General features: G+C 41.1%; 1 protein-coding gene and 1 non-coding gene across 2 annotated transcripts in view; both read left to right on the forward strand.

Moving 5' to 3' along the window:
• The first annotated feature begins 6,034 nt into the window (after positions 1-6,034).
• The window catches only part of LOC136878994 (uncharacterized), a 236,742-nt gene continuing 215,694 nt past the window's right edge, over positions 6,035-27,082 (forward strand). Inside the window, exon 1 of the mRNA XM_067152665.2 lies at positions 6,035-6,089. Within this exon, the coding sequence (XP_067008766.2) occupies positions 6,035-6,089 (55 nt within the window). The remainder of the gene's footprint in view (positions 6,090-27,082) is intronic.
• On the forward strand, positions 20,469-20,545 carry TRNAL-CAA (transfer RNA leucine (anticodon CAA)). Its single transcript has one exon. It is a non-coding gene; the product is annotated as a tRNA-Leu (tRNA).

Consider the following 27,082-nt stretch of genomic DNA (forward strand, 5'->3'; position numbering starts at 1 on the left):
TCTCAATGACCAATAATGGCTCACTGAGTCTTCACCATCTCTCGTTCACACTGGTTGGCTGACCACTTAAGCCCTCTTGATCTAGTAGACTACTTCACTGTACTGCATCCGTATAAGTAATGACTGACGCTACAATACGCATCCACCTTATATAGATGTTGGTTGACACAACTACGTAATCTCCAGAAATAACAATGACATACTCCCACCTACGCGACAGATATTACACACAGTGGTGAAATAGCCCCGCGGCGACTAAGTCGATGCGCGCATATCCAAATAAATACGATGACATAGCCATGGAGTGGCGATGACTTGGCAGAATCTCCACTGGTGTCGCAATATAACAACGTCACTTCCGATCTCTGATATATACAACAATTCTCACTGTACAGGTATTGAGTGTTATACTACACATACGTATATATGTATACATCCAAGTGCAATCTTGCAAGCAACAGGCAATTGCAAAATTGAATAAAACGGATAATTACAATAATAGTACAATATCACAGATAACATAATAATACTGACATAATAATAATAATAATAATAATAATAATAATAATAATAAAATACAGATAAAATCATACAATAATAAAAATACAGATATCATCTTGTAACGGGATTTGAACCGTTACAAATAAATTGGTTATGCAAATTAAATTTCTTATAAAAGTTGTGAAATTTGTGTGTAATGGTGCCTCTGCTTCAATCATCAATCGTAAAACATCTATGGAATCCAGATGATATTTCTCAGCATAATATGGAACTGTAGTTTATTACTCAGTCAGCAGCCAAACTCAAGGCAAGCGAAAGCTTTTAATTAAGGGATCATTAACAGTGAACTCTTTGCTTTAGTGGAAAAAATTCGTGAAACAAAATATTTTAAGAAAATTCCACGTTATTGATCCTCGTAGAAAGTTTTGGCCATCAAGGATTACTGCAGCTCACAGGTTAAGGGCTACTTGTAGCAATACAGGGTGTAACAGACCACGTTCCTCACACGGAGAAGAAAATATGGGTCCATATATGCATGCAGGATGTAACAACACATCCGGGATTCAATGGGACGGCGGGCATTTTCAAAATTTATGTGAGAAACAGTTTCATGTGGTATTCTGGTCCGTTCTGTGCCTGTGTGTTTCCCATCATTAATGTAGAGTTGTAGAAAATGAGTTATAACCCGTCCCATGTCCATGTGAATATTTTCTTCTTCTACATGTGAGGGATGTGTCCTGTACGTTTGGTCTTCTCTGGACATATTTATCATGCATAATAAGTGTTTTCGACAGTAAAGTAATTTAGGATAATGTTATTGTCCGAAAATTGGCAATACAGTACCTAACCAAAATTTAAGACTACTAGCGAAAATCAGTCAATGAACTCCCGGTCTTACGTTGGTAGTACGAATTGGTCTGTAATTTTTTTTAACTTATTCGTGTTGATATACAACTTACGAAAAAGAACCGTTGAAATTACGAACTAATTTTATGAGTATAATTTTTTAAACATATTGACAACGTATAAATGTACGGCACTTTTGGGTGTAAAGGCCACCTTGTACACCACACTACAGCAGGCATTATGGCTACTTAATTTTTTATAAATACCTATTGAATAGAGCGTATATTTCAGTAAAAGCCAAAAATTGAAAGCATCACAGTTTTTTCTGCATTTTTCACGATTCTCACTTTCCAGTTAGGACGGTGACTGTAACCTCAAAGATAAGACGCCAATCAGTCATATTTTTTCATCTGTAACATGTATCGACTCCTGCGATCTGTCGAGCGAAGCCTGCACTTCTTCAGAAGTGCAAATTCGATGGCAGGAGCTCATTCCAAAGATTTTTCAAACATTTCTAAATACGGAATTAGTTTAAATTATTTAAGTGCAAAATTTCAAAAAAGAACATCCCCAGAAAAAGACGACCCCAGGATACTTTCATATTTCGGCTTTTATGCCACTATACAGTATATTGAATAGTTATTTAGAAAAAATAAAGGAGCTCTATTCCTCCTGTATTTTAGTAAACAAGATGATTTTTACACCCAAAGTGGGGTATTTTTACAGGTTCTGAAAATGTTTGAAAAACTATAACTCTTCATTCGATATTTCAAAGGTTATTTTTCATATTGTATATATCAACTCGAATAAGCCAAAAAATATTTTGCCGACAAATTTGTACGATAAATATAAGACCAGGAGTTCATTAACTGATCTTTGCTGCTGGTCTTAAACTTTTGTTACACACTATATTTCCGATCACTACTGCTCGCTTCTATCCAATAACGTCAATGGCCGGAAAGTTAGGTAACTGAACAAGAGGTTAGGGCATTCTTGTAAACTTCAGATAAAATGAAAGTATTTTTATAACATGTTGTCCGGACAATGGCGTTTATAGTCAGTTGTAATTAGACAGTGTTGACAAGTAAAGACAATAACTACTATTACTAAAATGTTTTCATTCCTCCCCTGAAGGGGGAGGCGGGCCTCTTAGACGGTGACGCCGTCTCTCAGGCCGGGAGATTTGTTGCGGTGAAGGAGATGCTCGGAGAAGGCGAGGGGGTTGGCGATCGTGGCCTATAGTGGGAACTGTCCCGGCATTCGCGGAGAATGGGAAACCACGGAAGATCATTCTCAGTACAGCCGACGGTTGGGGTCAGCCGTGAGGTCCAGCCCTGTCCCGTCTCCCGAATGCAAAGCCGTAGCCACCCCTCCACTGCTCGGTCGGCCGGTCAGAGTGCAGAGCTGTTGGACCACGGACCAGCAGTGACCACTTGTGGGCCGAGACCCACTCTGCATCTTCCGACCAAGAAAATAAATGCATTTTTATTTCAAAAGAGAGGCTGCTATTTATTTCCTTTTGTGAGAAATGAAATTTTAACTCTTGTTTTCACAACACATAACTTTATTGTTCTCTTGGTTCCGGAAATTGTCGAAGTTTCTTTTGACTGTTTTACGGGATTCATTTGTTTATTGTACTCATCCTGAGTAAGGTTCCGTTAGCATTCCGTTTATTTGTTGTATGGAGAATAGAGTTTCGTCAAATTTCCCACGTATATCACTTTCTGTATTACTCATTGTTAAATACCATACTGTACGCAGAGGTGATGAAAAGGGCCCCAGGGCCTTTTAACTTGGAGGCATATGTTGGTGACCAGGGAGTCCTTAGCTGAGTCCTAGCATTGCTTCTACTTATTTGTGCAGGCTTCTCGTATCCGACCTCGCTTGGTTTTTATAATGCCTTCAGTTTGCGCATTGTCTTCCCTTTGCTTACTTGCTGCCAATTATCGTACTGTTATAGAGTTGAACTAATTAAAGAGAAAATTCGTAACAACATTGGCGAAGGAGGTTTGGAAAATTACTAAATTGTCCAGACAATTGTCTAGAACATTGACTGGGAATTTACGTTGTTACATAAGCCACTGTAGTTGAACAATGACGCTAAAGACCTGTCATTTTCGACAATTCCTTTATTTACTTCTTTGTCCGCAACGTATATACAATAGGTCTCTATTCAAAATATATGTATTTGCAATTTCCACGCTCTACTCTGTTTTAGTGGCCACTGAGTAACACTGCCGCTGGATTCTGACCAAGGAGGGCGGAGTTCCAAACCATTTCAATGCTTTTGAAAGAAGAACTTCCTCCCTGAGGTTAGGATCCCATTGTAAAACTGCAGGTCCCATAGCTAATGATCACAACAGGCATGCAAAATGGTAAATTGTTTGCTCCTCCTTTCCGCTTTCCAGGGATACCGATGGCTATTCAGTACATCGGCACCAATATTTGTGCCTTCTCCTGATCCCCAATCGTCACGATAGAATACATCCACGATATCCCCTGCTTGTCATAACAGGGGACTGAAAGGAAATTCCCCAGGAGTTTGATCTAAGGAGTGTGCGTTGGCGACCATAGGTTCCCTAGCTCAGTCTAGGCGTTGCTTCCACTGATTTCTGTCAGCCTCGTGCCTTTCAATCCTCCTGTGGATGGCGATGGTAGAAGACACATTTAGTACCCTCTGCGTGTTGTAAAAGGATCAGGGGTTCTGAACGTGGTTTGGTGACCAATTTGACAGAAACTGGGAATTTATCGAACATTTCCCTTAATAAATGATTTCAGTCCCTAATTTATCTTCCTATAAATGAATATTTGCCCCAATTTACCCTCTTAAATCCAACTTTATCTTCATATTATGATCTCTCCTACCTTTAAAAGATCCATCCAAGTTTATTCATCTACTAATGTCATTTCACGCCATCTCTCCACTGATTGCCCTGTGAGTGGGGGCGGCAGAATAACATCCACGGTATCCACTGCCTGCCGTATGAGGCGACTAAAAGGGGAACCAGGGGCGAGCACGGTTCACCTAGCTGACTCTAGCATTGCCTCCAATTAATTGTGCCAAGCTGCGAGGGTGCAGTTTGTCCCCTTTTCTTTTCAATATTAATATAGAGCAGACAGGAAAGGCAATCACAGAGGAATTTGAAAGGGAATCACTATTAAAACTCTGTTATTTATCGATGATACTGTTATTTTATCTGAGTCTGCAGAAGATTTGGAGACATTGCTGAACTAATGGATGCAGTCTTGGAGAAGGAGCACGAGATGAAAATACATAAATCCAAAACAAAAGTAATGAGCGGAATCGAACGAATTCAGGTGGTACAGGAAATATTAGATTAGGAATTGAAGTCTTAAAGGAATTAGATGGATATTGTTACTTGGATAGTAGAATAACTAATGGTGGCAGAAGTAAGGAGGACATAAAATACAGACTAGCACAAGCAAGGAAGACCTTTCTTAAGGAAACAAATTTGCTCACTTCGAACACTGATATCGGAATTAGATGTTTTTAAAGGATTTCCTCTGGAGCGTGGCATTGTATGGGAGTGAAACATGTACGATAACGAGCTCATAAAGAAAGAGAATAGAAGCTGTTGAAATGTGGTGTTGGTGAATAATGATGATGGTGAGATGAGTACATCAACTCACGAATGAAGAGATACTGAATCGAATTGGTGAGAGGAGAACGGTTTGGTGAATGTTCACCAGAAGAAGACAAAGAATAACAGGACACGTCATAAGACACTCAGGACTTGTTCAGTTAGTTTTTGAGGGAAGTGTAGGTGGCAAGAACGGTAGCGGTAGACCAAGATGTGAATATGACAAGCAGATTAGAGCAGATGCAGGATGTAGGTGGTTACATGGAAATAGAAAGATTAGCACAGGAAAGGGTGGCATGGAGGGAAGGATCAAACCAGTGTAAGGACTGATGACCTAAACAACAACATCTGACCTCCCTAGTCCCTCCGACCCCAACAACATTAGGTTTGTGATGTCCGAGCGAGTTGTTCGCGCAGCTGTGTGCCTGCATTCGGGAGATGGTGGGTTCGAACTCTACCGTCGGCAGCCCTGAAGATGGTTTTCCATGGTTCCTCATTTTCACTCCAGCCAAATGCTGGGTCTGTATCTTCCAAATACTAGCCCTTTCACATCCTACAATGTCTTCGTAAGACTTTAAAACACTATGGGTCGCTTAAGTGCGGCCAGTATCCAGTATTCGGGAGATAGTAGGTTCGAACCCCACTGTCGGCAGCCCTGAAAATGGTTTTCCGTGGTTTCCCATTTTTACACCAGGCAAATGCTGGGGCTGTACCTTAATTAAGGCCACGGCCGCTTCGTTCCCACTCCTAGTCCTTCCCTGTCCCATCGTCGTCATAAGACCTATCTGTGTCGATGCGACGTAAAGCAACTAGCAAAAAAAAAAAAAAAAAAAGAACACTATGGAAAAAAAGCAGCAACAATCACCGTCCATTTCCCGGGTGAATATTAAGGGAAGATCCTACATTCGATTATGGAAACATTTTGGGAACGTATTACTAGTTAATGGGGCCAAGTACTCAGACACCCCTCGTAGGCGGCCCGCGGCGTACGGTTAACGGTGGTGACGTCACTTACCTGGCCTGGTTCTTGTGCTGCGCTCCACCTGGTCCGTGCTTCGCCAGTCTTGTCTTGAACACAGTGAGTGATGGATCAAGTTGCCGTGTTGTGCGCGCTTCTGCTCATCACTGGGGGCTTTGCAGGTATCTAAGCAACAATGTGTAATGTTAACTATAGTTTACAGTGACCTGCGTGTTGAGGAGTGACTACCACGAGTGTTGTGCAATATCGCTGTTACTGTTGTTATACGTAGTATATTCCCGTAGCGTCCTTTTTCTCGCACTCCGGTTTTCCCCGTTAAGAACTTTCTGTCATTAGTAATATATAGCCAAATATATTTATTGAAGAACTCAATTACTTTCCAGACATTCTGGATTTCCACAAGGAAAATGTTAAACTAAATCAAAAAACAACCAAATTAAATGCCATTAATTAATAACACAATATACAGTCTATAGCATTAATCGTTGGGAAATACAAAAAATTAAAGAATACATTTAGGACATTGAAAGGGAACTACAGAGAATACAGATGTGATTTTAAAATTGATAAAGATCCTCGTAAAGTGGCGATTACCGAAAGATTGATTCTGGACTGTAAGCCGAATCTGTTCCAGAAATTCATTTTAAAAAACTACTTTTAGCGTCACGTGCCCCTACCATTAAACCCAATACTTCCAGCTCTTCTAAATGGTACTTTCCCCTGTAAAATTCGATTGTAGATGTTCCTCTTTTCAGCGTTAACCTCCTCAAGCTGACCGGTGTGATGCTCTATTCTGACTGTGGATTCGATTATTTTTTCCGAAAATATAATTAACAATTTGATATGTGTCCGAACTAACGAGGGATGGGTATGTGAACATGTTGTGTCTAATGTATATTAAAATGTATTTCTGAACTGTCACAACTTCAATTTGTTTATTATTCAACATTGTTCCTATGGATTAGAAGCTGTTTCTTTTAGAATAGCGACTCTCTTAATCAGATTTGACCTGAAGTGAAATTGCTATATTTGCGATAAGGACCATTAACGGAGATACGACTTTTACTTGGGGGTTAATAATAATAATAATAATAATAATAAATCTTTCAAATGGATGTTTTTCTTATTTTGTATCTATTTATAATATTAGTACAAGCGCTTTACAGCGGGGGATACATTCCCCTTGACCCCCAGCTTGTTATCTACGCCACTGATATGGACAGCCAAGAAGACTTTCTTCCGAAATATTTTGAGTGGAATATCTCAATGTTCATTTTATTATTATTATTATTATTATTCCTGGTCTTTTCTCATTCATCTTGTATCGGCATGTGGTATGGATTTAGCCTATCTTACGTACCCTTCCTGTCGTCAACCCTACGTGGAAGGATGTTTTCACTATTGTGGTAGATTGTCGTGTGAAGTGATGTATTTAGAGGCTAGAATAAATAACCAGACTTGGTTAAAACCCAAAATCCAGCCGAGAATCGAACCCGGGGCTCTCTGAAGCGAAGGCTACAATGCTGACCAGTCAGACATAGAGCCGGATTATTATTATTATTATTATTATTATTATTATTATTATTATTATTATTATTATTATTATTATTCCTTTGCTGTTTGTCAGCATTCTGGCCTTCGGTATAGAGAGCCCGGGTTTCGATTCCCGGGCGGGTCGTGAATTTTAACCACGTCTTGTTAATTCCTTTGGCTGGGGAACCGGGTGTTTTTGCACGTCGAAGTATAAACTGGTGTTACTTTGTTGGTACACTACTGTTAGCATTGCCACCAGGATATCTCCCAATTGTAATATGTTTAATAATAATACCGAGTTGGCCGTGCGGTTAGGGGCACGCAGCTCTGAACTTGAATTCGGGAGGTAGTGGGTTCGAACCGCACTCTCGGCAGTCCCAAAGATGGTTTTCAGTGGTTTTCTATTGTCACACCAGATAAATGCTGGCACTTCATCTTAACGCCATAGCCGCTTCCTTCCCAATCCTAGCACTTTCCTATCCCATTATCGCCATAAGACCTATATGTGTCGGTGCGGCGTAAAGCAAATAATAATAATAATAATAATAATAATAATAATAATAATAATAATAATAATAATAAACCACACGAGAAACCCGCAATAGCGAATGCATCCCTCCACATAGTGTTGGTGTCGGGAAAGGCATTCGACCGTAAAACTGGAATAAATCCGTACAATTTCCCGTGTGGGTCGGAACGGTAAAATAACATCCCCAATATCCTCTGCCTGTCGTAAGAGGGTCCCCGGGACTCTGAAATTTAGAGCGTGGGTTGGTGACTACGGGGCTCTTAGCTTAGTCCTGGCTTTGCTTTCACTTGTGCCACGCTTCGCTTTCATCTATCCTATCCGACCTTCCTTGGTCAACTCTCGTTCTTTTCTGATTGCGAGGTCTAGGGAGTCTTTCATTTCATGACCATTCCATTTTTATTGCCGATACTTTCATTCTTCGAGGACTTATCCAGTTGTATTTCCTCTTAAAACAATAATCACCACCATTACCTGTATGGAGATGAGTTTGCACTCTTTTTCCTGTATTACTTCTACTTTTACTATCATGTTAACGAGTGACTGCTAACTCTTGCCCTTAATGTGGAGGCAGTGTTCAACTCTGCGCAGATGGACAGTTGATTTCCTCAGACAAGTCTTTCTGTTGATTTCTACAGCTTTCTCCAAGGCAGGCCACAGTGCAGCGTTCCGTACAGTTGCACATAGTTATGTACGGTGATATGTTACTTAAATAAATGAATTATTAATAATGACTAGATTACATTTCTATACCTCAGAGAGATAGAAATATAACACAACATTAGCAACATCGACTGTTTACGTTGTTTGCTCACTTAACACTAAAATACCCCGCGTGGCATAGTGTACATATATAACGCTTATTACAGGAAGTTAAACACAAAGTCATGACGCATGATCATTTCTCTACCTCCCTTGGCCAACTCTTGTTCTTTTCCGACCCCGACGGTATTAGAGCAATCGAGGCCTAGGGAATCTTTCATTTTCACGCCCTCCGTGGCCCTTGTCTTTCTTTGACCGATACCTTCAGTTTTAGAAGTGCTGGGTCCCTTCCTTTTTTTCTCTCTCTCTCTCTGAGAGAAATCGTTGCATAGTTGTACTTCCTCTTAAAACAAGAATCACCATCACTGCCACCACCTGATCGTTTCTCTTATATTTTTTTTATATTGACTGAGATAGTTTGTCTCAGAACCGTACACACTCTGGTGAAAAAAGAAAGCGCCTATCGCAGGTGATCCCACCAATTTATTGATGTCAGTCGGCATTTGTTTTGACAAATTTGAATTGTGCAATTTATTTACTAGTATTACAAATATGTTATCTTCTTCTTCTTCTCCTCAATCCGTTTACCCTCCAGGGTTAGTTTTTCCCTCGGACTTATCGAAGGATCGCACCTCTACCGCCTCAAGGGCTAGTGTCCTGGAGCGTGAGACTTTTGAGTCGGGGGATATAACTGGGGAGGATAACCAGTACCTCGCCCAGGCGGCCTCACCTGCTATTCTGAACAGCGGCCTTCTGGGTGGATGGGAAGATTGGAAGGGATAGACAAGGAAGAGGGAAGGAAGCGGCCGTGGCCTTAAGTTAGGTACCATCTCGGCATTTCCCTGGAGGAGAAGTGGGAAACCACGGAAAACTACGGAAAACTACTTCAAGGATGGAATCGAACCCCCCTCTACTCAGTGACCTCCCGAGTGGACCCCCTTCCAGCCCTCGTAGCACTTTTCAAATTTCGTGACAGAGCCGGGAATCGAACCCGAGCCTCCGGGGGCGGCAGCTAATCACACTAACAACTACACCAATATGTTTATCAAAAATGGAAATTTGAATTAGGTTGCAGATAGTAAATTAATCATAAGTAAGTTATTACTTCAGTTATTTTTAATAATAATGAAATAAATATCGAAAGCATAATGAAATTAGTCTGAACATTACAGGGTTGTTTACGACTTGTTGAAGAGCACAAGGCACTATGCGTTCACCGCTGCATCACCGGTTTAAATCAAGGTGACTCCATGTGAAATGCATACTAGTCTGAGCTGGGATGAGATTGGTATTCTCCTTTTGCTGAGATCTGTGATTTCCTCTCAGTCTCATTCTAATAACACACCATGATCATTGTTATTTGTCATCGCCCCGGAAGTGTAGAACGGCACAGGTGGCAAGCTGGATGTTCCTATTCGTTTCAGTTAGGGCTTCATCACCTGACTGTGTCTGGGTGGAATTAGCTTAGGTATAGAGGTAATATTCTTTTTCTCCTTCTTTCCTCACGATTCTGAGCAACCTAGAAAAAAGATCCTAGTGGGGTAGAGTGAAAAAGATAATCGTTTTAACCTTGCGTAAAAAGTGGAAACAGTGAACAGTTTAAAAAATTAGGCCACCTCGAATACATGACAGATCCGAGGATGGTTTTTCGCTTCTCCAGAATGCGGTCGGTTTTTTACTCTTCTGCTCATGGTCTGCTTTACCTTCTTTTCTTTAGTTTTATTACGGTAGAGTGACTTAATAGACTTGCGTTGTGGAGTTAGATAAATTCCTTACGGATTGTTTCTCATTTTCGTCCGACTCATTGGCTGAATTGCAGCGTTGAGGCCTTCGGTTCAAAGGGTCCCGGGTTCGATTAATTATTCTGGCTCGGGGACGGGTGTTTGTGTTTGTTCCAACACTCTCTTCTTCATATTCAGACAACACACTACACCAACAACCATCACAGAAACACGCAGTAGTGTATACATCCCTCCATATAGAGTTGGCGTCAGGAAGGGCATCCGGCCGTAAAACCGGGCCAGATCCACATGGGTTACACAGTTCGCACCCGCGACCCCACAGGTGTGGGAAAAGCGGTGGCAGAAGAAGATTGTTTCTCATTTTCCATTATTACAAGCAGTTTGCGTAGCTTGGTTTCATGTTCTTCTGATCTTCCGGACCGTTTGTACTTTACAGAACACTTTTTTAAATGCAATATTCCGACACTAGCATGTCTCAAGACCCCGGAGGGAAGCTTGTAGTTGTACACGACTGCTGATATCGTGATTATAACCTAGGGATCTCCAGCTTTACGTCAAGTTCAAACCTCAGGGACGTGATTTTCATTTTAAAAATCACACAAACATGTCCGGGATTCTTACTGCGTTCGAAAAACTCTCATAAGGATGAGAGAGCTTTTTTTCTAGTGGTTTAACGTCACACTAACACATCGAAGGGTTTCCAGCGACGCAAGGATAGGAAAGGGCTAGGTTTGGAAAGGTAGCGGCCGTGGCCTTAATTAAGCTTCAGCTTTTGCCAAGTGTGAAATGGGAACCACTAAAACCATCTTCAGGCCTGCCGACAGTGGCATTCGAAAGCACCATCTCCCGAATGCAAGCTTATAGCTGCGCGACCTCCCAAAATAATAATAATCATCATCATCATTATCATGTCCGGCTCCATGGCTCAATGGTTAGCGCACTGGCCTTTGGTCCAGATGATATAGAAGTATTCTTCTTCTTCCCTTAGAAGTCTGAGGCCTTCGGTCTCAGATCTGTGTTTTTGGTTAACCTTCATTGGTTAATTCCGATGGCTCTGGAGCTGTGTGTGTGTGCCGTCTTCAGCATTAGAATTCAGCATCCTCACAGACGCGCAGGTCGCCTATAGGGAGTCAACTCGAAAGACCTGCCTCAGGCCTCTTCGGAGACCACGCGCAAAAGAAAATCATCATCATTGCCAAACAAGCAATTTTTGAAGGCATAGATCGAAATGTAACATTTGGTTGGCATCGAAACAAATCTGAGAAAATAGTAAGTAGAAATAAAGGATTTGCGGCCGGGCCGGAGATTTTAACTGCGTATGATTAATTTCTACGGCTTGGGGACTGGGTGTTTGTGTTTGTTCCAACACTCTCTTCTTCGTATTCAGACAACACACCACACTATCAACCACGACAGAAACACACAGTAGTAATTACATCCTCCACATAGGATTGGCGTCAGGAAGGGCAAACCGCGCCAGATCCACAAAGTTCGTGAACCGAACAGTGTGAGAAAAGCTGTAGATGAAGAAATAGAAAATACCGTAAGTTAAACCTCGGTGGGAACAAATTGAAAAGGAAAAAGGGCGAAATAGGTTTTCCAAACTGTTCAGAAATGAGTCTCGTCAAAAAGTGCGTTGTAAAGTACAGAGGTACACCACTGCTCTGCAACAGTTGATACTGTGATAGCGGTGTGATCGGCAGTCACATTTCGCACGTGAATGTGCGGAATATCGCATCCTTGTCGTGAGGTTGCCATGGGAAATTCCCTGTAGGTGGGACGGATAATACATTCACGGTATTCTCTACCTGTCTTAAGAGTCGTCTGAAAGGGAGAGCTCTCAACCCATCCACGGGGTCCCTGGCTGAGTTTGACAATTCTTTATATTTCCTGTTGCCAGGTTCCTCACTTTCATCTTTCCTATCCGACCTCCGTTGGCCAACTCTTCTTCTTTTTTTCCGAGCCCGACGGTATTAGGATTGGGGGGCCTAGCAATTTTCATTTTCACTCCCTTCGTCACCCTTGTCTTTCTTTGACCGATACCTTCATTTTTCGAAGTGTTGGACCCCTTCCATTTTCTTCCTGTTTCTGTTACCTGGTTGCACTTCCTGTTAAAAAAAATAATCTCCACCTCTGTCGCGGGAATCGGTATGTGCTATGACTCTTGATTGTAACAAACTCAGTTGACACTGCAAATTAAATTTTAATTTTCTCCATCCTTTTAAAACATACAAAGTTACTAGTTCATCAATATGCCGTGAGTTTCTTATCTATATGTATCTGGAAGTGGAGGGATGATGTTAGTGTAGTGACACTGTCACTTTCCTCTCATCATGGAGGTCATGTTTTGAAACGCGGTTAGTGTATGCGGATTTTTTGAAATGCGAAGTAGTGTTCCTCTAGTTCGGATTCCAGGTGAAACCGAAGGTTCCGTGGCTATGATATCTATATCAGCAGTCGCATTAAACCACGACCTTACGTTACTTCTATATTTACTACAAGAGTGTTCAAAAGTGTGATATATTTTTTGTTGACCTTTGTTGAACCGCTGATTCGTAATGGATCCTAAAGTGGACAACTCTGTCACATCCTATGTTTCAAGCGAATAAACTCGAATTGTGAGATTGTGAGCTCTAGAAGGAAAATGTTACAGGGATTTAGTTTATGAAGTGCCTTTGTATTGAGAACAACAGCAATAAGCATTTCTCCAAAATATTCAAATGCCTTGATTCGGTTCTTTACTTCATCAGTCTCTCTTACAAAATAATATTTTCATAGTACTCGAAACAATTTCAAGAAGGCATAGAAATGATACATTGCATAGAAATACAGTGTATTGTTACGTGGTCACGCGATTGTCGGCTCTCTTGAAGCACCTCCGGTATTTCCTGGAAGGGATGAGTAAGTCAGGTTGGGACATCTCGGCATGAGGGCATGTGACGGCCTCTGCTTCGATTGTGCTTTTCATCTGGCGTCTCCGTGGATTTTCCGTAAGTCGAAACTAGAACTCTCCTATTCTCGCTGCATTCCGAAGATCACGAGGTATATAAAAGCAGGCTCACCGGAATAGACGGTCGTAGTTGAGTTGTATTATTTTGGCGAGTGCTGTGTAGTCAGTTAAGAGCTATGAGCCAAAATTTCAGTGTAGGAGCGGTCACGTAAGTTGCTTGTACAAGTTATCGGTCTTGTCTGGAGTCGTTTACATTCGAGGAATGTATATCCATATCCATTGTGGAAAAGACTATGTTCGTAATAAACGCAGCTTTGAGTTTCATTTCCGGAGATCGGTAACATCCGCCTCAGATGTAAACAAAGAGATGTCAGGTTCAGCTTCTTCCTAGGTTTCTCTCTACAGGGCTTTACTTTTAATACTTGACCGATGCGTTCACCTCTCCGCCACCAAGCGTGCGTGCAGCGCGCACTCTAATTGTAAGACCTCTGCTTCATATACTGTATATACAATACAATACAATACAATCTTAACTTACAAGAGATGCTGGAAGTGTCGTCGGAAACCCTTACTTCTTGTGCTAATTTCAAGAGAGATTTATTCGGCGATTGCTCAAGATGTACACAAAATTCGTCAAGCTGTTCCCTTGTTAAAACTGTTCGTTTGCGCTTACATTTTTTGTTTTCCGCTGAGCTAGTGCCGTCAAATTTATTTACAATATTGTGAATGCTGTTCTGCAAGGTGGCACTTTACCAGGAAAGTTCCGTAAAAAATTCAACATACACCCGACGAGCTGATTCGTATTTAAAATAAATTTTACTCACGAAGATGCGCAGCTGTAATGAATGCATATTTTGCGAATGGAACAATCCAGCGCTTCGACCTTCGATTGAGCACTCACCATCGCAGGCTACAGGTCGGCTTTCCAAGACAGAACCGGTGTTATTGTGCGTCTGCCACCGGAGAAGGAAAACGGTCTGTCATCGGTCAAGAATTAAAAATAAATCCCTGTGCATAACCGTTAGGAGCAAGGCAGAAGGGACGAGATCACTCTCCCTGATTAAGACATCTTGGATGCGTCGATTCCAAGTATCATTCTTGTTTAGAATGAAAGAAATTTGACACGTTCATGAAAATTCCTTCGTAAAATGATCCCTTATATTTTCCATTATTTTATACCATCTTTATGGGAAATTTCAAATTTCGTCTGCGTAGAACTGAATTCGCTTGCAGCCCAACAGAAATAAATAAAATACTACAGATATAAATAAGTCCTTTTTAACAATGCTGAAGCCCCGAGACTATTTCCTGTTACAAGAATTTGTGAAACCCAAAACAAATGAAGTCGTTTGCCATAAAGTTCGAAAAATATAGTGAATGCGATAAATCAGAGACAATGTTTTTTTTTTTTGTATGAAATCAAACACAATTCAGGATAGTGTTGGTGGAATACAACAAACACTGTTTGTATTCACTTGTTCTGGCCTGTTTTCATATAGTTTCTCAAATTATTTGAATTCCACGTTCGAACAGATCATCTGATTATACAGAATTGACCGTAGTGATGACAATCCTCAACCTTTTTCCACTTCAAATCAAATAAATCAAAATCTCTTTATTTGCAAATGAGGTATCTACTTCGGTGGCAAATGGCACACTAAAATACATTATTGTCAAGCACTAAATTTTAAATTAACAAGAGAAGAAGAAAATTTTCCTAGAATACAATATTATACAATTTACGCTAACAATTGTTTCTATTAAACACACACCTCAACCTTAATAAATTTATATTGTTAACAAAATTCTACTTATAATATCTCCTGTACTTACAAATATAGTCAACTCATATACAGTATGTGGAATTACTTCAAATAGTACTATACAACTGGTATAAGATCTAAATTTACATTGCATTTATTTACTTATTTTTTACTCATTTTGGAACCTAAGTAGCATAACGACCTGCTGCGTCGTAACCAGAGCCCCTTTTGCCTCCACTTTCAACCGAGTCGGGAATGGAATGAATGAAGCCCCATCTAGCGGCGAGGATAAGAATTTTGCCGACTGTCCAAGCCTGTCGCACTGCTCCGGAGCAATGATTAATGACTGACAGATGAAATGAAATGATATAGGGTAATGTTGCTGGAATGAAGGATGACAGGGAAAACCGGAGTACCCGGAGAAAACCCTGTCCCGCCTCCGCTTCGTCCACATGGAGAGACCGGGATTTGAATCCGCCACGGAGGCTCACACCATAGAAATAATATCTTTAAAATACCAGCAGACACAGAACAAACCGTTTTAGCATGGATATTTCGCGTCAGCTTTTCGGGAGTGTCTCATTATTAAGGTGGCCGGGGGCCGTAAAACGAGTTCTACGCACAATATTTATCACGTGGTACATATTATACGTTAAAACTATCGGAAGTAACCCTATTTTTTGTTGTTGGTTACTTTGGTCTTAATGTCGGATATTATTGATATTCTTTACCACGCGTGCACACATTTTACTAAGTGTAGCCTACAGAATACGATTTAACTGGAGTCATAATCTCTAACTCGTGAATGTTAAAATCGTCAGATTTATGATCCTATATCTATAAAACTTCGGCAGCTAGAACGTCTAAATCTAAATTATTATTATTATTATTATTATTAGTTTCGTTTCAACCACCTGTAGGTTGCGATTAGACTACTTCCATAATTTTCGCAAGTTCTCTGTTTCTTTCCTCCTTCATCCGTTGGCTTACTCGTGCTCGTTCTTCTGTCGACAGTAATCTGTTCTTTATAGTTTTCTCGACGGACAGGTCCTTCACCTCCGCAACCTTTCTTCTGAAGACTGCTCTGTTTCGCATGTGTTCTGCCCTAATTCCACACTTTTCTAGATCCTGATGGATTTCTTTCACCCATGGGACTTGCATTTACCTGTTCTTCTGGAAAGTAAGAAACCTGTTGGCGAGTCTTTCTGGTTCCATCCTCTTCCATCCGTCTATAGAAAGCCAATCTACTTTTCTTAATTCTGGTTTCCATATTTTCAAATCTTTGGTATAGTTCTTCATTCGGTCTTAAGCGGAAAGTAAATTTATCTGTTTATTTCCTGGGTCCAAGAATCTTTCTAAGGATCTTTCTTTCTTTCTTTCTTTTCTTTTCTTTTCTCCCCATGTATGAGAGTCCCTTGCGGGCTATTGTTTGAGCTGCATATAAACATTCAGGTTTGACTACAGTACTGTATACCGAGCTCGATAGCTGCAGTCGCTTAAGTGCGGCCAGTATCCAGTATTCGGGAGATAGTAGGTTCGAATCCCACTGTCGGCAGCCCTGAAAATGGTTTTCCGTGGTTTCCCATTTTCACACCAGGCAAATGCCGGGGCTGTACCTTAATTAAGGCCACGGCCGCTTCCTTCCCACTCCTAGCCCTTTCCTGTCCCATCGTCGCCGTAAGACCTATCTGTGTCGGTGCATCGTAAAGCAACTAGCAAAAAAAAACAGTACTGTATTGCCTGAATTTTGCCTGATAGGCGAGTAATTTCGATGTGTACGTGCTCTGGCTCAGTCTGAATGCCGTCTCCATCTTTTTCTCCCGTTCTGTCCGGCTCCAGGGTTAAATAGTTAGCGTGTTGACCTTTGGTTACTGGTGTCCCGGGTTCGATTCCCGGTAGGGTCAGGAATTTTAACCACAATTGGTTAATTCCTCTGGCACGGGGACTGGGTGTGTGTATGTGTCGTCTTCATTATCATTTCATCCTCATCATGATGTGGCGGTCGCCTACGTCAATTCAAAAGACCTGCACCTGGAGAGCCGTTCTTGTCCTCACACAGTTCCGGCACTAAAAGCCATACACCACTTCATTTCTCCCGTTCTTCAATTGCTGCCTTTTCATTGATGTTTGAAGTCAGAACACCTAGGTGCCGGTACTTGAATTTCTTAGCCCTTTGGATGTCACCAGACTATTGGTCTCCATTGTACAGGATGGATCTGGAACGTTTATGTTTCAAAGTCATACTGCGTCTTTTCAAAGTATATTTTCAGTCCCGTTTTTTTCCTGCTGTTTCCTCGAAGAATTTAATCTGCTTGGTTGCGATTTGTAGGTTCTCGGCATAAACACTGCATCATCGGCAAATGCGAGGCATTCAAATTATTATTATTATTCTTTCCGATGAGGCCTGCTAGGGACCACGTTCCAATTTCAATTCAGTTCTTCATACTGTGTTGTTTTCTCTTCCGCTCCTTCCAATATTCTTTCATCCTTTCACTATGCTGTTTCCTTCTGTCCTCAGACCACTTCGCACCAGGCTTCTTGTTCAGTCTTCCTTGGAATCCTTCCATACTTATTATTATTATTATTATTATTATTATTATTATTATTATTATTATTATTATGTGGCTATTACTAACCTGGTGCAACTCTTGTAAGGCAAACCTTTCGAAGAGGGTGGACAGCGTCTGCCACGTATAGGAAGCTGCGTATTATAGTGTAGTGGATGGTGGTATTGTGTGTGGTGTATGAGTTGCAGGAATCTTGGGGAAATAACAAATACCCTGCCCCCGAACCAAGAGAATTAGCCGTTTATGATTAAAATTCCTCGGCCAGGCCAGGAATCGAACGCCGGGTCCCGAGGTTCGAAAATCAAGACGCTGACTGAACAGCTATGCAGCCGGACATTCAAAAATTATTTTACTATGGTCCTGCTTGAGTGGCTCTTCGTAATCGTTCCAAAAAGTTGATGAAAATCGTAATATTATTGGTTAAGTAGTTTGTTGGATAGAGGTACACATTATACTGAAAATATGAAATGCTAGAAGGTGCAATCAAAATAATTCATAATGAGCCCTCAAACAACGAAGCACTTAATATTGTTAGCCAGGCAGTCATATTTGCTTTGACAAAACTGCTAACATAGAGAATGAACTTTTCTCTACAAACTAGTGGAACCAGATGAAAACGGAATAAATTTGAACTATAACTTTGTAAACGTTTCTAGAACGAACCAACTTTACCACGAAATATTTAATTACTTAGTTGGACAGAAGTCCTAAGTATTTCTATTTTTAGGATTCTGATTCCCCTTAAAGGGGATACTGAAGTGCCGGAATTTCGTTCTGCAGGAGTTCTGTTACGTGGCAGTAAATCTACTAACACGAGGCTGGCATATTAGTGCACCTTCCTATACAGTACCACCGGACTCGGCCGGGATCGAATCCACCACACTGATATATCTCGCTCCCTTGTACCGTATCCGCAACACTTACGAAACTCTAAACCAAATTTCTCGGCTCATAGTTTCGGGTACAGTTGCCCAGCTGCTATTAATTCAGGCTCTCGCTAAGCTCTGTGAAAATGTAGTTTAGTCTTGCACCGGTTCCGATGATTAACAATAATTTTGCACATCACCGTGGTGTTAGAAGAGACAGTCCAGGCTGGTTGTTTTAAGATACGCTAACTAACTGAACATATTCTTCATTTGTGTTCACACGGCATGGCATCCTAGAAGCTGGGTAAGTAGCCCACCAGCTCAGGCAGGGTCGCTGAACATCAAGTAGGCCGTGGAACGATCTATCGCGCGCCTCATGTAGTTCAAGGCCATTATTCGAGATGGAGCGACAAACTCGTACAACTATTTTGTTTTTATCGCCGATGTTTCTCGAATTCAGAGTCACGCGGAAACCTCTATATCTTAAGAGAGTAGAAAATAAGACCATAACAATAAATTCTCGTCTGTCTTGATATACTCCTGACATCTCAGCGGCACGTTTGGCGTTTGGCACGACCACTTGTGTGATACCTCTCGTAGGAATCTCTGTGTATACGAAGCACGTTGGAGATTCGTTACTTCCTGTTTACATCCTTTCTTTGTGCCTAACCTTAAGTTCAGTGTGTCCTTTATTTGGTAACTTTCTCCTTATATATAATAGTTTGTTATCGCGAGTACAGAACGATAAGAACTTAGAATAATGTACACCATGACATACACGTAAGTTTCTAGCTCTGATAGGTAACTGATTTGTGTTTGAAAGTCTTTGTTGTCATCTCTTACGACTATATTTAGCATTATACAGTTCGCTGATACATGGCATATCCAAACAAACCCTTTTTCAAAACATTCTTTTTGAAGGAAGTGCTGTATATTCCGTTCATAACTACCTCAGTTTGAACATAGGCATTTCTTAAATCGAAACAAGTAATCCTGACTGTACCTCGATCATTGCTTTGTTAAGATCCACACCGAGCGGGTTGACCGTAAGGTTAGGGGTGCGCAACTGTGAGCTTGCATTCGCGGTAGCGGCAATTAGGGGGGAGGGGGCAAAGCAATCTGTATAAGCCCTTGTTGATTTATCAGCTAATTATTTCCCTTAGTTAATTATTAACACAGTTCTTAGCGGAAATACTTACAAAATGTCGTTCGTTGCGGCTAACCAATTTGTGTAGCGCCACAGCAAGTAGTGGAAACGTTGCATGTGTTTTGAGGAAGGGTAGCAGCCATAACTGAGGTGAGACTGAGGTATGATTCACCCGTCTGCCACCGCATTCGTCAGTGTGGCAGTTTTTATAGTATCTGTTAGTTTCTTAGTGGGCAGTCAAATACGAAATGATTTTTGATTGTATAATCACGCCGAACTTCTGATTAGTAGTAATACATGTGTAATATTGTTCCTTTGGTGAAAGTTTTATTATATGGTAGTGAATAAAAATCTCAAACTAACTTATTATTAAGTACCGCACTTAAGGTGGTAAACTGTCGACCTTTACCTCTATCGAAATTTGCTCAGAGGGCATACGAATCTTACCATTTTGTAGGTTTTTTTTTTTTTTTTTTTTTTTTTCGGTTTTGATGCAGTATGTCACTTTCCTATTCATACACGACCTAATACGTTGAAAGTCTGTTTCGATTACAATGCGGTCGTGAATATTCAATATTCATGGACATGCCCCACAACGGGCGACTTAAACGCGCTCTACAGTGTGCTAGCAGCTGTGCCAGACCTGTAGCTCAGATCCTTTCAAACATAACAAAGATGGCCTAGGCCACCATAGCTCAATTGGTAGAGCAACCGACGCAAAATCGGGAGGTTGTGGGTTCGGATCCCACTGGTGTCCGGCTGGCCATTTTTGTTCTGTGCTTAACATCTCTTCAACACGTAATACATGTACGTAACACGACCTAATACGTTGAAAGTCTGTTTCGACAACCCATTTCCTTATAGAGTTCTACGTGCCTGTATATTTATTGAAATTATTGATTTATAGTTGTGTGTCGTGAATGTAATAACAACTCAATGGACACTTTTTGTTAGTGCAAATAATTTGTGTTTACACAAATAAAAACTGCATACACTACAAAACTTCAAGTCATTTTTTTATTCATACACTAGTATACTGTAGATGGCGTCATCCGACAACATTGAACGGGGCACACGTACTGTAAGTAGGAGAGGTGTTGCTGGTTGTGTTCGTCTTAGACCTGTGAGAGAGCTGGTAGAAATAGGCAAGGGTAAAGAGCTTCCATATGAGCTGAAACAGACAATTGTCATTCTAGCACTTATAGGGTACACCATACGAAAAATAGGAGTCATTGTGAAGAAAAGTCATGCTACTGTTCAGTATGTCGTGAATAAGTTTAAGTACGAAGGGTGAGTGAAGAATGTGCCAAGAAAACCCAAACAAAAGAAACTAAGCATACAAGCAGAAAGACTTATTGTGAGGCAAGTGAAACCCAATCCTCTCATAAGTGCTCCAAAGCTGCGGGCAGAGCTGGAAGCTGCAACTTGGAAGAAAATATGTACTCAGACGGTCCTGCGAGTTTTACATCGACACGGTTACCATGGCCGTGTACCAGGGAAGAGGCCGTATGTTAGTAAGAAGAAGCAAGCTGCAAGACTGCTCTTTGCAAAAGAACACGTAAACAAGGGTCAGGAGTTTTGGAAACATGTCATCTGGTTCGATGACACTAAAATCGACCTGTTTGGTTCCGATGGTGCCCACAGGGTGTGGAGAAAGACCAATACGGACAATGATGTGGCCAATACAATTCCCGCAGTGAAACACGGAGGTGATCGGTTATGATGTGGGGGTGTATGTCAGCACAATGTGTAGAGAATATTCAATTTATTGAAGGCACGATGGACAAAGTAGTGTACAATAATATTCTGAAGAACAATCTTAAACAAAATGCTGAAAAATTGGGAATGCTAGCGACCCACATGTTTCAACAGGATAACGACTGCTCTGAACAAGGAGTGGTAAATTTGGAACATTTCAAAACAATTAAAAACACCTCCCTAGTCTGCTGACTTAAAACCTATTGAACATTTATTATGGGTGTTTTTGAAGAGTAGGGTTCACAGTAGAAATGTTTCATCCTAAGATGAGTTAAAACGAGTGGTGACACAAGAATGGTACAATATCAGCCATGAAACGTGTGCGAGGCTTGTAAATTCCATGCAGATTAGGTGTCAAGCTGTCATTAAAGCCAAGGAATACTCCACAACGTACTAGGATTGGTTCTATGGTTCATTTCATTCATATTTTTAGTTGAAGAACTGGCATCTGTATGAATAACAATGTGACGTAGGAAAAGATCATGTTTTGTTATATTCTCCAGTATTTTTTACTGTATCTCGTTATAAATATTATTTTTGTATGGTATCGTAAATAAATCTACCAGAAATAAATTTCTTAAAAGACAATTACTGTAACATCCATTTGAATGTCCAAAATATACTGCTCTTTTCACAATATGAAACTGTATGAATAAGAAAGTATAATACTGTACATATCCCACAAACCCGGGTACTTTTGGTTATCTGTACATCCCCCCCCCCCCAACTTCTAATTCCCAATCGCCGCTATTGTGCATTCGAGAGATAGTGGGTTCGAACTCCACTGTCGGCAGCCCTGAAGATGGTTTTCCGTGGTTTCCCATTCTCACACCAAGCAAATGATGGGGCTGTACCTTAATTAAAAACCTATCTGTGTCGGTGCGACGTAAAGCAACTTGTAAAAAAAATATTGATGTACAAATGTTTGTAATCGCTACTGGTAGCTTCTCTTCTGGCCGGCCATGGTTTTGAGTCCATGTAAGATTTTCCGACATTTTTAACTCTAGTGGGTATTCTGTGTCTTTGCATGTGACTAAGAGTTTTTGAATTATCACGTAGAACTGAAAGCTAATTTGCTCTCCCGCCCAAAATCGTCAACATCAATCATAAATGACCGCTGATCCGCATTTAGGACTGACGCCCAGGTGACAGATTCCCTATCAGTTGTTTACCTAGTATTTTATTAAATTATGTCTGGCTCCATGGCTAAATGGTTAGCGTGCTGGCCTTTGGTCACAGAGGTCCCGGGTTCGATTCCCGGCAGGGTCGGGAATTTTAACCTTAATTGGTTAATTTCTCTGGCACGGGGTCTGGGTGTATGTGTCGTCTTCATCATCAGTTCATCCTCATCACGACGCGCAGGTCGCCTACGGGAGTCAGATCAAAAGACCTGCATCTGGTGAGCCGAACTTGTCCTCGGACACTCCCGGCACTAAAAGCCATACGCCATTTTTTTTTTTGTTAAATTATTTCAAATAAGTTGGAAATTCATCGAACATCGTTGGTAAATTTTATTTTTATTTTTTATTATTATTATTACAACTTCCCCCATGCGGAGGCTGCCACAAGGACAAAGTATGTCGACTACACAGTATTTTGTCTTCTAAGTTACTGTTGACTTTGCTAGTGTGCCAGGTAGAAGATTCCCCAAAGGCTCAGGAATAGATTTGCAATACGGTTCGTCAGATGTTATATAGATGATTGCGGAGTATGGTCACTGAACCTCGTATTGCGGCGATAGCGATGTCGTGGAGTCGTGTCCGGCTGAGACCGAGAGAATCCCATAGCTGTACAAGAAATTTAGGGATTGTGCCTCGAGCTCCGATCATGAGTCCATGGACGGAAATATTGTCTAGGTGATATTTATCTTTATAGTAGTTTACAGTTGGCTGGTAAATTGACTTCTTTTCGGCGTCCACCTCTTCGGCCTGGCCAACGTGCGACTCGAAGCGTATTGTGGGATCTAAGATTAGTCCTTGCTTGCTAGCTGGTTGAAAGGCTGTATTCCAATTCCTAACTCCTCTTTCTATAAAGGAATATTTTCCCCGATTTTACCTCTTGAAATTCCAGCTTTATCTTTATATTGCCATCTTTACTACTTTTGATAATTCCACTCCAACTTTCGTTTGCTAATGTTTCGTGCCATCTGTCCGCTGACAGCTCGGAACGTAAGCCTACCGCATAACCAGGGCCAGAAACCATTTTCTCCTGCAAAAATGTATTATTCCACCTGATGACAGTTGGATGTGTACAACATTAATGTTGGGAGACGAAGGAAAGCAACGTTCTAAAAGCTGGTGTGCGCATATTAGCTTTCACTCTGCCTGTGTAGGTTGGAATCCTGATTTTGCTAGAAATTACTTTGCCCCATAATACTGTTAGGTTCGAAGTGTGGTACAGTTAGCCTGTAAAAATGCCATTTGTTTTACGCCCACCGACTAATTTTATGGTTTTCGGAAGTGTCGAAATTGTGTCCCCCATGAGTTCTTTTATGTGCCGGTAAATCTACAGACACGAAGCTGTCGTACTTTTAGGCACCGTCAAATAACTCCGGACTAAGCGGGGACACATTTACGTAATTTTCATTTCTTCATCAGTAACACCAGCGTAACTAAAGGTGAAAGAAAAGCAGTTTCCATCCATACAAGAGTACAGTGAAAAAAATCTTTCATTTCTCTTGTGTTACATTGAGAATTTTTTTAAAAAATCGAGGCCGTTATAAACGCTTACTGATGGTTGATTTAATATTTCAGACAGCGCATGTTTCAGGTTTCGTGTTTTCCTCCGTACAGGCCTTGGAGAGGATTGGAAGATATCAAGGTATATTTTGGCTTCCTAACGGGGAATCAACCCACGTCCTTCCAGGTGAACAGAGACTCCTTTACCGCCTAGCCTGATCTTGCTTGCACTTGCATGTGAAAGCGCTACGTTTAGTTCACTGTAATAACCTCATGAAATAAACATTGTAAAGCATGATTCTTCTTTCTGTTCAGTATCCTAAGCCTGTTTTAAATATTAGAAGGGAATAGTGTATTCCTTCACGCATTACCGCTTTCTACCACTCATTTGTATGAAAGCGTCTGCATTATTTACAGACTCGATTGCCTTACAAATCGTAATAGAAATGAAATATTAATTAGCTTTATGTTAGAACTGCCCTTGGTTGAATATTCAGTGTAGCAGCCTTCGGTTGAGAGCCTCGGATTCCATTCTGGCGGGCGGTAGGTTATAGCCGCGTCTGGTTAATTTGGTCAGACACCAGCTCCTAACAACTTATAAAAGACATTGTCAGCTCTGCCGTGGGATTCTAGTTCTTATGGGGTTAGTTCCACCTCATTTAAAGAACCAAGATGCCCTTTTCACTTCCCAGACTTAGGACTGGCTACGAAATCTTAATTGTATTTTATAAATTCCATATGTATTAAATTCTATAGAACGTCCGGCCCCATGGATAAATGGTTAGCTTGCTGGCCTTTGGTCACAGGGGTCCCGGGTTCGATTCCCGGCAGGGTCGGGAATTTTAGCCATAATTGGTTAATTCCGCTGGGTGTATGTGTCGTCTTCATCTTCATTTCATCCCCATTAGGACGCGCAGGTGGCCTTCGGGTGTTAAATCAAAAGACTTGCACCTGGCGAGCCGAAGTCCTCGGACACATCCCGGCACTAAAAGCCATACGCCAATTTTATTCATTTCATTGTATAGAATGCACTAATTTTAAAATGTAATAGTTATCCATTTAGTGATAACTCGTGCGCTGTCAGCATTGATCAGTTGGCCAGCGGAAAGAAACTTAAATATATGTATGCTCTTAAACAATTGATAGGGAATCTGCAACTTGGATGCCAGCCCTAAATGTAGATCATTGTTTATTATTATTATTATTATTATTATTATTATTATTATTATTATTATTATTATTATTATTCAGAAATACAGTATAATCTATAACACATACGAAAGCATCAGTAGCAAATTAACTTTCATTACATCACTTGCTGCACGAAGCAGATTCATTGGCGAAATAAATGTACCAGAATACATTAGTGGCTTAAAAAATAGGATTGACACTTTTTGGGTTGGTGACCAACGGGGCCCTTAGAGGAGTCCTGGCATTGTTTCCACTTACACGTGCCATCTGTCCTATCCGACCTCTCTTGGTCAACTCTTGTTCTTTTCCGACCCCGACGATATTAGGTTTGTGAATCCTCGCAAGTCTTTCATTTTCACGCTGTTCGTGGGTATTTGTACTGTTCCCAACATCTCTGCAACTCTCACACCACACACAGCACCATCCTCCGCTACAAGAACTCGCAGTTTAACATTCGCGGCGGATGCCGCCCACCCTCGCACGAACTTGTTTATTATTATTATTATTATTATTATTATTATTATTATTATTATTATTATTATTATTATTATTTTATATAGGAAAGACATACGACCGTAAAACTGGGCTTTACCCATAATGTAATGCCTTGCCCAAGTAAGTGATTGGAAGAAGAAGAAGAAGTAGTTTGAACTACGTTGACACTAAAAAACATCGCTGCGTACAAAAGGGTTTCAAAATAACTGCAGTAGCTGTGAACATGGGAGAGTTCTCATATTATGCACACTTTCTATGGCTGGTGAAGCACCCAACAATGGCCTAGCGTGATCTTGCACTTGCATGTGAAAGTGCTGATGGACTCGTGTCTCCACACACGCTGTTCGGTTTATTGTTTTTCCCCAGTGACTTACAAATTACATTACGTGCTTGGTCACCATCCTTTTCCTTGTGCCAGACTCTTTCATCTTTCCTCTCAACTTTTCTCCATTTCCGACAATGATGATATTACATTTACGAGGACTAAGGCTTTCTTTAATTTTTCTGCATTTTCAGCTCATTTTTAAAAATCAGTTATCTTGTTCTTGATGATGATTATGGTGATGGTGGTCGCCGTACCCGTTACAGGGACAAAACAATGAAACTGTCAATCCATCTTCTCCTTTTATTTCGTTTAGATTAATGTTAATAGGAGATGAATATCCTCCCCCTGCGGGCGGAGACGGTAAAATACATCCACAATATCCCCCGTCTGTCGTAAAAGAGGGATCCTCAGGGTCTCACAACTTGGCAGTGTGGGTTGTCGACCATGGGGCCCCTAGCTGAGTATTTCTCTGCTTCAGATTACTGGTGCCAGGCTCTTCACTGTCATCTTTCCTAGCAGACCTCCCTTGGTGAGTCCTGCTCCATGGCTAAATGGTTAGCGTGCTGGCCTTTGGCCATAGAGTTCCTGGGTTCGATTCCCGGCAGGGTCGGGAATTTAAACCATGATTGGTTAATTCCGCTGGCACGGGGTTTGGGTGTATGTGTCGTATTAATCATCATTTCATCCTCATCATGACGGGCGTCAAACCAAAAGACCTGCACCTGGCGAGCCGAACTTGTCCTCGGACACTCCCGGCACTAAAAGCCATACGCCATTTAATTTCCCTTGGTGAACTCATGTTGTCCGACCCCGAAGGTGTTAGGTTTTCGAGACCTGCAGTTTACATTTTC

The sequence above is a fragment of the Anabrus simplex genome, chromosome 8 (genome assembly GCF_040414725.1).
Source record: "Anabrus simplex isolate iqAnaSimp1 chromosome 8, ASM4041472v1, whole genome shotgun sequence".
Lineage (NCBI taxonomy): Eukaryota > Metazoa > Arthropoda > Insecta > Orthoptera > Tettigoniidae > Anabrus > Anabrus simplex.